This window comes from Urocampus carinirostris, chromosome 4, assembly GCF_059441175.1.
Source record: "Urocampus carinirostris isolate Australia breed hairy pipefish chromosome 4, RoL_Ucar_1.0, whole genome shotgun sequence".
Taxonomy (NCBI): Eukaryota; Metazoa; Chordata; class Actinopteri; order Syngnathiformes; family Syngnathidae; genus Urocampus; species Urocampus carinirostris.
In genome coordinates, this window is record NC_142352.1 from 24,252,736 (window position 1) to 24,264,979 (window position 12,244).

Sequence of the window (12,244 nt, forward strand, 5' to 3'; positions counted from 1 at the left end):
AGGGACGTGACTCGGCCATCCTCCACGAAATCCGTAAATTACGGCAAGAACACACTGAAGCAGCAAGGGACAGCAAGATTACGATGACAAGACTGGAAAAGAGCATCGAAGAACTTCTGGAGCGCACTGTGTTGCTGGAGCGGAGGGTGGAAAGCATGGAGGAGCTACATGCTAACACGGAAGAGCGAACGTCAAAACTAGAGCAATTAACAGTCTCCTTGCTCCAACAAACCACCAAACTAGCAACAAAGTGTGAGGACTTGGAGTCGAGATCACGACGGAACAACATTAGGATACATGGGATTCCCGAGGGTGCCGAGAGAAAAGACACAATCGGCTTCATAACAAACTTTATTAAATCAAACATTCCGACAACCGAACATATGGATGTGCGCATTGAGAGGGCACACCGCTCACTGGGGAACAAGTTTCAAGGTAAAGCACTGCCACGGGCAATTATCGTACGTTTCACCGACTACATAGTGAAAGAATCCGTAATGAAAGAAGCATGGAAGCAGAAGACAACGTACGAAGGCAAGACCGTTTACTTCAACCAAGATTACACCACAGAAATCCAAAAAAAGAGGAAACAAGTAAGGGACGTTATCAAAAAGTTAAAGGAAAAGAACGTAAAGGCACAATCACCATATCCCGCCCAGCTGAAGATGTTTTTGGACTCAGGAATAAGAACATTCTCTACACTGATGGAGGCAGCAACATTGCTAAAAGAAATGGGGATCGAAGTGGAAGAGGACAACACGGAGACATTGCAAAAGATGTTGTCAAAGAACATTTGGACCACAGTGACCGGAATCGAGAGGAAGACAAGGGAACACCCCCATCATAGAAGGTGACTTACAAGCTCCTATGGAGCAAAACGAAGCCATATTCGGATTTGGGGAGAAAGAGTAAGGACCATATATGCCCTTTCTATTATAAATTCAATAAGTTAGAAGTAAGTAAAATACCAAGTAAAATTGTTATCTTTAAATTAAAACAATGTATGTACATATATTGGCATAGAGCTACTTTAAAATATTTAGTTAGTTATAACTATGGACGACGGTACAAAAGTTGTTCACGCACTGAGTGCATATTTCCAGGAGGGTAGCCACAACTCTCCAATTGGACTCTTGGAAGACATGGGTTTTTGTTTTTTGGGTGTGTTTTTTTTCTTTTTGGTGGGAAATTATGTGTGCTTGTCAATATGTTTGTTAGTAATTTGGTTTGTTTTGTCAATGGAGGTGTTAGTAATTAATGTAGTGTTTCTGTATGCTTCAAAAATCAGTGAGACTCAATACAAAACATGAGCAATCTAAATATTGTTTCATATAATGTACATGGGCTAAACCACCCCATCAAGAGAAAAAAGATATTGAATCAACTCAAGACATTGCAGAGCTCAATAGCATTATTACAAGAGACACATTTGACCGAGATTGAACATAAGAAGCTAAAAAGAGAATGGGTGAACCAGGTGTTCTACGCATCCTATGGTAAAAGGAGGGGAGTAGCAATTTTACTTGGAAAAGGGGTGGCGTTTAAAGTCGAAAAAGAAGCGAAGGACAATCTGGGGCGATATATAATGATTATAGGGTCAATGGCCGGTTGGGAAATATCAATAATGAATGTTTATGCACCAGTTGAGGAAAAGGGGACTTTTTTTCAAGTATTAGCTAAAGTAATAACCAACTGTGCGAAGGGAATGTTACTTATAGGAGGTGACTTTAACACTGTACAGAATTGCAAAGTGGACAAGTATCCTTCAGTACATGGAACAAATACAAAGACGTCGAGGATGTTAAATAACATAACTAAAGAATTGGGATTGATAGATCCATGGAGAGAGAAGAATCCCCAAACTAAAGACTATACTTTCTATTCAAACCCGCATGGCAGCTACTCGAGAATTGATTACTTTTACATTTCAAGACAACATATGCATACAGTAGTAGAGTGTGGTATAGAGAATATTACTATAAGTGACCATTCTCCAATTACTTTGAAATTAAGTTTAGACAATGAACCCCATTTTAGGTATTGGAGGATGAATGTATCTCTCCTCTCAGATAAAAACGTAGTACAGGAAATAAAACGGTGTATAAAAGAATATTTCCAAATCAATGACAACAATGAGGTTTCTCCAACAATATTATGGGAAGGAGGGAAAGCTGTAATAAGGGGGAAATTAATAGAAATATCGTCCCGGCTGAAACGAATACGCTTAAAGAATCAGAAGGAATTGGAGGATAAGATTAAGGAACTAGAAGAAGAACATAAAAAAACACCAAATGAATCCAGATTACAGGTATTAAAAACAACCAGAAGCAAATTAGATGAACTTTTGACAAATAAAGCAGAAGGGGCTCTGCGCTTTGTGAACCAGAGATACTATGAAATGGGCAATAGAGCCAGTCGACTGCTAGCCTTCCAACTTAAAAAGGCCCAAACAGATAGAATTATATCACAAATAAAACATCCTATCTCTAAACAATGTTTAGTAAAACCCAAAGGTATAGCAGAAGCATTTGCAGATTATTATAAAGAATTATACAAGGACTCAGAAAATGACTTAGATAACTACACGGCACAAAACTTTTTAGGAAAACTACATTTACCAACACTAACAGGGGGGGATACATTAGAAATTATTCGCCCCATTACAAAACAGGAAATACAAGATACAATAAATAACTTAAAAATAAATAAATCACCAGGAACGGATGGATTCCCGGGGGTGTTCTACAAAAGCTTTAAGGAAGAATTAACACCAGTACTGCAGAAAGTATTTAACTATGCTCTAACAAAAGGAGATCCCCCCAAATCATGGTCGGAAGCCATCATAACAGTCCTGCACAAAGAAGGAAAAGACCCAATATTGTGTGAAAGCTATAGACCAGTTAGTTTACTTTGTAATGATCTAAAAATTCTTACAAGCATACTGGCAAAAAGAATGCAGAAATTTATTGCGAAATTAATTAGAAATGATCAAACAGGGTTTATTCCGGGAAGGCAGGGTGCAAACAATATTAGGAGGATACTAAACATAATTACGAGCACAAAATCTAAGACCCAACCCTCGATGTTACTGAGCTTGGATGCACAAAAAGCTTTCGATAGGGTGAAATGGAGCTTCTTACATCAATCACTTATAGCTTTTGGCTTCCCTCCAATATTTGTTGAATGGGTGAAAATTATCTATAAAAATCCGAAATCTCGTCTTAGAGTAAATGGTCACTGTTCAGATTTCTTTGAAATCAAAAGAGGAGTCCGGCAAGGGGATTGCTTAAGCCCACTCTTGTTTGCAATAAGCATAGAACCACTCGCAGAATCAATTAGACAAAATGAGCAAATAAGGGGGATATTGGATGAAGGAGGAACAGAACATAAAATATCATTGTTTGCAGACGACCTGTTGGTAATGCTGAAGGAACCTTCGTTATCAATACCACCACTGTTGGAGAGCCTTAAAATATATGGAGAAGTAGCTGGGTATTCAAATAACGAGAGCAAATCAATAGCAATGATGATATCAGGAAAATGTCCAACAGATGTGATTGAAAGGTTTGATTTTAAATGGACAAATAAAGGGTTTAAATATTTGGGGGTGACCATTACACCACATTCCACACAGCTGTTTGATGCAAATTATGGAATGTTGATAAAAGAAATAAGGAAAGATTTGGAAAAATGGGAAATTTTGCCCTTAAGTCTTATCGGCAGGATAGAAACAATCAGAATGAACATATTACCAAGACTATTATTTCTGTTTCAATCCCTTCCAATTCTGATCCCGGCATCCACATTTAAAATGTTAAATAAGTTAATAGCAAAATTCCTTTGGCAAAACAAGAAACCTAGAATAAAATACAAAACCCTGTTAGCTCCTAAAGAAAAGGGGGGCCTAGACCTACCCAATATTAAATATTACTATTGGGCAGCTCAAATTAAAGCACTCATCTTGTGGATTACAACAGACAAAGATGCGATATGGGTGGACATGGAGCAACGATCTTGTCCAAATATGCTGGTGGAATCGTTACCATACATATCAGTCACGAGGTGGAAGAAATTAAAAATCCAGAATGAATGGATTAAGGGAACTATTAAAACTTGGTCAACTATACAAAAAAAATTAAAAATATCAAGATCTGTGAATAGGGCTACCAAAATAGCGAAAAATCCAGACTTTAAACCTGGGGGTATGGAGGTAGGGTTTCAAAAATGGGCCCAAAAAGGACTGATGTTGATTACCCAAGTATTGGAAGCACAGGAAATGAAATCATTCGAACAACTCCAACAAGAGTTTGACCTACCCAGAAATGATTTTTACAAATATTTGCAACTAAGGCATTACCTCCAGAAACACGAGGAATGGGGGAAAATATGTAAGGAGCCAACTAAGGTAGAGGAATTATTAATATCGTATACAAAAGGACAATCAATAAAGGGGGTTATATCAAAACTATATAAAGCCCTGAGAATGGATCTCAGTAATGAGGACATGGCAGTTAAGGAAAAATGGGAACAAGAAACTAATGTAGCGATAAAAGACAACGAATGGGAAAAAACATTGAAAGAGGGACACAAAATAACCAACAGCCCGACATGGAGGGAGTTTGAATGGAAAGTAAAAATGCGATTCTTCTATACACCCTCTATCACTTCAAAATATAAAAATACCTCAAATCTATGCTGGCGTAACTGTGGGGGGGTCGGTGACTTTACGCATATTTTCTGGAATTGCCCTGTAATATTAAATTTTTGGAGAAGTATCCAGAGAGAAATAAAATTAATCACGGGCTGGGAGTTGCGGTTGGACCCAAAGGCTTACGTAATAGGAATTTTGCCAGAAGAATTACTATCTGGTCAACAGAAATATATACTAAGGGTAATGCTTCTGGTAGCAAAGAAAATGATCACAGTGTCCTGGCTGAAACCACAACCTCCTGACATAAAACAATGGAGAGACAAATTAAAGCAAATGTACATTATGGAAAAAATCACTGCAAGACTTCAACTGAAACTTGACCAATTTGAGAAAAGATGGAAGCCTATCACACAAATTTTACTTGATGTCTAAACACCTCCCCCTATTTATTATGTCCGTTTTTTTTTTTTTTTTTTTTTTTTTTTTTTTTTTTTTGGGTGTATATTTTGATTTATTATTTTATATATATGTATGTATATATATATATATATATATATATATATATATTTCTTTTTGTATGGATGTATTGTATGAACATTTATTCTTCCTTTCTATTAATAGTATTTTTTTTTTCTTCTTTGTTGTTTCTTCTGTTATTTATGAGTGTGTCAAGTGTATATATTTTGTGTTGATGTATGATGGAGGAATCAAACCTCTGTCAAAATTGGTGTGAGAAATAAAAAGTTAAAAAAAAATAAAAAATAAAAAATAAAAAACTTCTTTTTTAAGTTTTGGCACTCAGGGATACTCTTTCTTAAGACGTATTCACTGGATGAGTTTAAACACTAAAATGTCCAAAATGATAAAACCGTAAAAGAAGACAATATATTTATGATATATAATAGATATGTGAATATTCACAGTGGCAGTTGCACAGTACATTGTGCCCATGAACGAAGTTAGTGCATCAGTTAAGCTTTTGTCCATTTACAGTTGAGCTCTTATGTACGCTTGCAGGGAGGGCTAATCTTTATTGCGGATTTAAAAACAGTTTAAACATTTAAAAAGCAGGATAACCACGATAGGTCCACCTGTTATGATGAGAGCTTGTGGGTGGTTCGAGGGCCTGGCTTAGAAGAGTGAAAACCTTTTCCTCTGAGAGGCACGTACAAAATATTTGAAAGGTTCAAGGGCCACTTTAATTTTTTCATTTTTATTTTTAAATGGTATTTTACAAGTACATCAAAATCAGTCTTTTTTAAAATAACAAACTGTAAACAACAGCTGTTCAATAAGGTTAGCCTAGAATTTAAACCCTCAATATAGAACACTTTGTTTCACAGTCTCGCTACTTCACTGACTTTAATGTTATATTATGTTCTGTTTTCTGATGGGTTAAACAGTCTTTCTAATTCTTCTCTATCCATACGTCAATAACGTTGTAGTTTAGTATGTGTATGTACATAAAAAAAGATAACCAAAGTCATGTACTGGACGTGCAAATTCTCTTGCAATGTCATGTTGCTCTAAAACCCATATCAACAAAACTTTCTGCACCGTGAAAAGTATGTCATTAAAAAAAGGTTTCTACCTAAAAGATTTAACTTATCACGGTTCCTATTTGGAACATAGCATTTCTGTTCACATGTTGCACATGACAAAACACGGATACTGTACAGTACAGCTAAAGCAAAAAATATATAAGATATGGATTTTATTGTCTTGAAGACAAAGGAGGACAAAAACATTTGCGTTATATGCAACGAGGTACTGGCACGTGAAAGCACAAAGCCATCAAAAAAACACTACTGCTGAGTACTTCAGAAAATGACTTCAAGACCTGAAGGCATTACAAAGTGTCTTACTTCTTTGTGCTTGAAGCAAGAACAGGCACTGCATGGAAATTACCAAGTGGCTCATCCTATTTGTGCATTTTCTTTAATGGCCGCCAGGGGCACCCAAGCAGTAAAGACACGGGGAACACATGTGTCGTGGAAGACGCAAATTTAAGGTAACTTCGCGATTTGTGCGTGAATAAAACCAGCACGAACAGATAGTCATCAAGAAAAAGTTGTCAATCAAAAGGGGAGCGCTAGCTGCCATATTGGGAATCATTTTATGAGTCTTTTTTGTGAAAGGAAATAATGTGGCAAAACGAACATGTAAATATTTTACACGGTTGGATTTTATGGCTTGTCCTTGATGTATATTTATAAATTCTTTGGAGCAATATTTTGGTGTCGTGATTTAAAAAAAAAAAAAAAAAGAAATATTCTCTATTACATGTTTTCAAATACATAGTGGTCAAGCTATGGAACCTATTATAATTACAGCTTGTTTTGTTAAACAGTGTGTCTTAATGTTTTCAGCCCAGCCATTTCTTAAAAAAAAAAAAAAAAAAAAAAAGACTATACTATAAGTTAAATAAAGTTAATATTATTAGAATAATAAAAATAATATGGAATTTTATCATTATTATTATTCTCACTCACTGTCCTAATAACCCCCTTTAGGTCCCCACTCCAACCAATTAGGTTTATAGACCTAACGGGGTGGACTTTATTTTTTGCTCATCTAGCTTTTTCAGTTTTAGCAGGCCAACTTTCAACAGATTAACAACACTTTAATGACTAAATCTAATATGTTTTAAAACGAATTGGACTCAATACACATTTTCCATTATTTGCCATATTTGCGTACAACTTTAAGAGTGCCTCGTACAACACATTTAAAATAAAATAAAAAGTAAGGGGATTAAAAGTTGAAGCTTAGTACCTCTTTTTCCACGGTTGAACTCCTACCAAAATTAAATTCTGCCCCTTCATGTAAAAAGGTTTTTATGGAATTGTAGTCTTTTTTAGGGGAAATGGAGCACATTCCAATAATTACTGTTTGGACATCCAGAATTTGAACAAAATAGCAGGTTAATAAATCCATAACATTTAGTTGCAGGATTAAATTAAGTTTAGTGTAGTTCATCAAATTATGACAGAAAAAATATGTAATTTTATGGCCTACACCTCACGAGGAAGGTAATCTCATTGCAATGCATCTTTTCACAAAAATTTGTTTTTCTTAGAGGTTTATTTGAAAACGAATATTTTCAAAAAACTTAGCAAAGTTCAGCTTATAGTTTACTATCAATGGTAAAAGCAAGAAACATACGTGTTTTATATGCATACATAGCTACTAAACAAAATTTTCTGTCGGCCTTTAAAAATGAATGGAAATAGCAAATTTGAGAAAAAATGTCTTGGAATTCAATGAGTTAAGGACCATTTGTGCAGAGTATTGTCCAATACATTAATTAAATTGATTTATAATAAGAAGAAATAATGCATTATATGTCTGTTTTGTTTGGTTGTACTATACTAGATAAGCCTTGGTGAAGAAATACTACTCTCAAAAATACATCTCGAGTATTGTCTGTAATAGCAACAACACGGCCAATACTGATACATCAACAGCATGCAGTCAACAGCATATTTATTGGTGACCCTGATGTCTTGCCAGCGTAATACAACATCTGTTTATTACAGCTAACGCTAAAGTCCCATCCCGTCATGTGCGTGTACTACCTGTCACTATGCCTTAATCCCTTTTAAATGTGACTCCTTGCGACAGCAGGTCACTGCACAGTGTACGCTGTAGTTTAAAAGATGCAGGCCTGAGTTGCTCTTGAAAGTAATCCCCGGTAAGAAAATAAAAGGAACAATGACAAGTGGGAGAAATCGAATGTTCTTCCGGCTGTTGTCTTCCCGCTGATGCAATGTGCGGTGCGGGTGCTGTCTCGAAAGAAGATGACTTTGAGGAATGAGGGAAGTAAAATGATGAAAAAAGAAACACTAGAGACTTCAGATCAGGCTCGGTTTCTAACGTACCCCAGCGGCAAGAAAAAATAAATCGTTTTATCTCATCGAGGCTGCCTGCAAAACTAATGGGACTGCTGTCCAATGAAGACAATAAATGGCTAATGTTTTCAGTGTCAATTTAGATCGGCAAATAAAATCCAGTAGCAAACACATCTGAAAAAAAAACTTATCCAGCTTAAAGAAATCTGTCCACGAAAACCTCTTACAAGATAAAATGGACAGGTTGGGGTTCAATGAGCTCAACTGGATTCCACCGAAAACCTGAAACCGAAACAACAAAGTCTGTGATATTTTCAGCGAGTCCGCTAAACCGAGGTGTTGATCCTCTACAACCATTTCACCTTGGCCAAAGAAAAGTCCACTAAATCTGGTCAGAAAACCTATGCTCTTGGTAATCCTAGTCTACATTGTTTCCATTAAATCCTTCAATGGCAGCCAGGGAAGTGATGGAATTTGAGTTTTTGACTGTTGACTTAATGAACAGAATCCTTAGAGTCTGCTGGCTTAAGTCAATGAAGCACTACGCATTGTCTGAGTCTTCAGGAACTACAGGGAATTCGCTAACAAGTGAACGGATTTAACCAGGGTTCATCAAACCTTTTGAAGCTCAGAGGAACTTTTTTGTTAATGATTAGCGCAAAGGGCTACCGTTTTGATACGCATCCAAAAATACCAATTTATCATGTACAGTACTTTTTTACTATGTTATTATTTTCTCATTACCAGGTTGCAATTATTAGAAGTAGGGGTAAAAAAGGCTCAGTCAACACCTAGAAACACTATAACTCCATACCAGTTAGAAATTACTTGCTCAAAACAGTGATAATTCCCTTTTAGATTGGGAGCTTTTTAGACTTGAAAATTATTAACCACATATGCAACATTATAAAAACAATAAACTGACTATATCTTTTCCATGTGTCACTTTTGGTCTATGAACGGAATCATCAACTTTTACAGGGAATCTACCAACTGGTGACAGTAGACCAATGGTCCAAATTAATTTGACTGGAAAGCTCAAGATGTGATTCCTGATTCGGATTCTAAACAACCTTTTTTTTTCCCCAAATAAGACACAGAACATGGAGGGTTTCTCCCCACAATCATGCAGATATGATCCAAAATATTCCATGTGCCATAGATCGAGAAATACATTTTCAAAGTAGACAGTTTGATCTCATACCTCCTGAAGCTGTGTCTTCACCAGAAGATAATGAGAACCAAAATAAATGGCGTGTCCCGTTGAAAAACAGACAGTGATTGTAATCAGCAAATGCATAGCGCACATTTCGTAGTTGGAACTTTGCTTCCTGTGTTGCTGGGGACTTCTGACTGTTTTGTCCAAGTTGATTATCAAAGGGTATGTTTACCTGCCGTCGTGGAGATCGTGCATTTCTTTTTAGACTCCCCATCATTTTAGGTATTTGATTGTGACTTTTCCTCCCGTCTTTGCTGCTTGTCTCGCAATTAATATAATATTGTGTAGATAGCTCAATGTGAGCGTGCGGGCAACCGAAGGCTTCCAGTTTTGTTTGGTCTAGGTTAGGCCTACTACCAGTCAGCTAGCTGGCTTGCCTACTGTGCTTCTTTTTTTCCCTCCTGGCTGGGTTTGTGTTTGTTGCTGCTATGGCTCGCGGTTATCCTGGATCATCATGTTTTCGGTCAACCAGCCTCCCGTTATTTTGTGCCGATCGATTCCGGTTCATCCTTTATAGCAGCCGGCTAGCCAGATGTGTCCTGGCAGGTTCACCCCCTGTTAGCTCTGTGTGTGTATTATTTTTGCCAGTTTTCCCCATTTTGGCTACTCGCCATTTTTTGTACGATTGCTGCAACCATCCGCGACACATCGGCTAGGTATTGTCCAAAAAACTACCAAAACTTGGCTCAAAACAGTCAAAACCTTTTTGACTAGTTAACAGGTACACCAATAGGGTGATTGGCTTGCTAGGGTGCTGCTGGGGTTCTTTACATGACATCACAGCTCAGGAAGTCAAAGACTAGACGGACTGTCTTCAAAATACATTATCTCGGGAAATAATTGGAAAATACCATACTATTTTCACACATTTTGTATGTTTTAGAATTTGGGAATCTCTTTTTGCTCTTCTCATAGTAGAAAAGTGAAATCAAAAGTTATTTCCACACAAAACCAAAATCACAACTAGATACTGACCTGAGGCGTTCTTCAAGTATCCGTTTGAGTCAACAGTGGTGTACATGACGTATGGGCCTGGCTGGTTAACACCAAAAGGCTGCAAAAGAAAACAAAACACCTGAAGAAAAGTTTCAATGGATGATGACTTAACAGAAAGTTGCCAAAATTAAGAAGAAAAAGATGAGCTGTGACTAAGAGAATAAAAAAGACAAAGGAGGTGATGGATGGCGGCGCCGAGCGGCACAAATAGCTACCGGCAACCCGCCTGCCTCTTTCCACAGTTTGGTTGACAACAAAAGCAAAACAAATGTCGCAAGGAGCAGCACCTTGCTTGGCGAGAGGAAAGCTAGCCGGAGGGCTTACTTAAAAAACTAAAACAATTGTTCCAGGATCCCCTCTCTCAGATACTCCAAGTAAAGTCAAGTCATTTTTATTTGTATAGCCCTTAATCACAAAGAGTCTCAAAGGGCTTCACAGGTTATTACACAGACTATTTTTTCAGACATTAGGGCCAGGAAAAACCTTGAAATCACATCTTAGGCTAACAGGGAGCCAATGCAGGTTAGCCAAAATCGGCGTGATGTGATCGAACTTTTTTGTCCTGGTTAAAAGCCTTGCTGCAGCATTTTGTACCAGCTGAAGACTCTTGATTCTGGACTTCGGGAGACCGGAGAGTAGTGCATTACAGTATAGAATAGAATAGAATAGAATATACCTTTATTGTCATTGTTACAAATGGGCTAACATATTGTGACAACAAAATTGGGCATGACACTCCAGTTTTACACATTCATAGTGAGGTATGAGCAAGAAGATAAAGGAACAGAGAAGATAATGTTATAAGACAAGGGGGATAAGGCTATAGTTATAATTTACATGGTATTTACACAAGAAATGTCGGCATGTGGGATGTTACATACAGGGTTGTCGTGACGTATCGTAACGGTTGTGCAAAGTCATCATAGTGCAAAAATAGTCAGCATGAAACAGGAAATGGTCAGACATTGTGCAATTTGAGCATTAAACGTAGTGCAGTCGACATGTGCAAGAACAAGACATGAGTAACATTATATTCGTATGAGGTAGTGTTGGCACGAGTTTTAAGTTTTTTTGTGCGGTGTCTGTTTTGAGCAGTGAACAAACATAGTGCAGACAGCATGTACGTGAGTACCATTTTACATACGTGTGAGGTAGTTTTTTGCAATAGTTTTCAGTTTTTTGTGCTGTGTCTGTTTAGGGTGGTAATGGCTGTGGGGAAGAAACTGTCTCTGAGTCTGTTCGTTTTTGCTTTGTGTGACCTGTAGCGCTTGCCGGAAGGCAGCAGGTCGAAGAGATGGTGGCCGGGGTGAGAAAAGTCCTTGATGATGTTTTCTGCTCTGCTGAGGTAGCGAGAGCAGGCAATGTCCTCCAGACTGGGCAGAGGGCAGCCGACGATTCTCTGGGCTGTTTTGATGATCCTCTGGAGCTTTTTCCTGTCTGCTGCTGTGCACCCAGCATACCACACCGTGATGCAGTATGTTAGGATGCTCTCCACTGTGGCTTTGTAGAAGGACACCTGCAGCTGCT

The 12,244-nt window shown here is 37.6% G+C and overlaps 1 protein-coding gene across 1 annotated transcript in view; it reads right to left on the bottom strand.

Annotated features, from left to right (window-relative positions):
* itfg1 (integrin alpha FG-GAP repeat containing 1) overlaps nucleotides 1-12,244 on the bottom strand; it is a 188,503-nt gene that overhangs the window by 39,240 nt on the left and 137,019 nt on the right. The window contains exon 14 of the mRNA XM_088333947.1: nucleotides 10,697-10,775. Within this exon, the coding sequence (XP_088190073.1) occupies nucleotides 10,697-10,775 (79 nt within the window). The remainder of the gene's footprint in view (nucleotides 1-10,696; nucleotides 10,776-12,244) is intronic.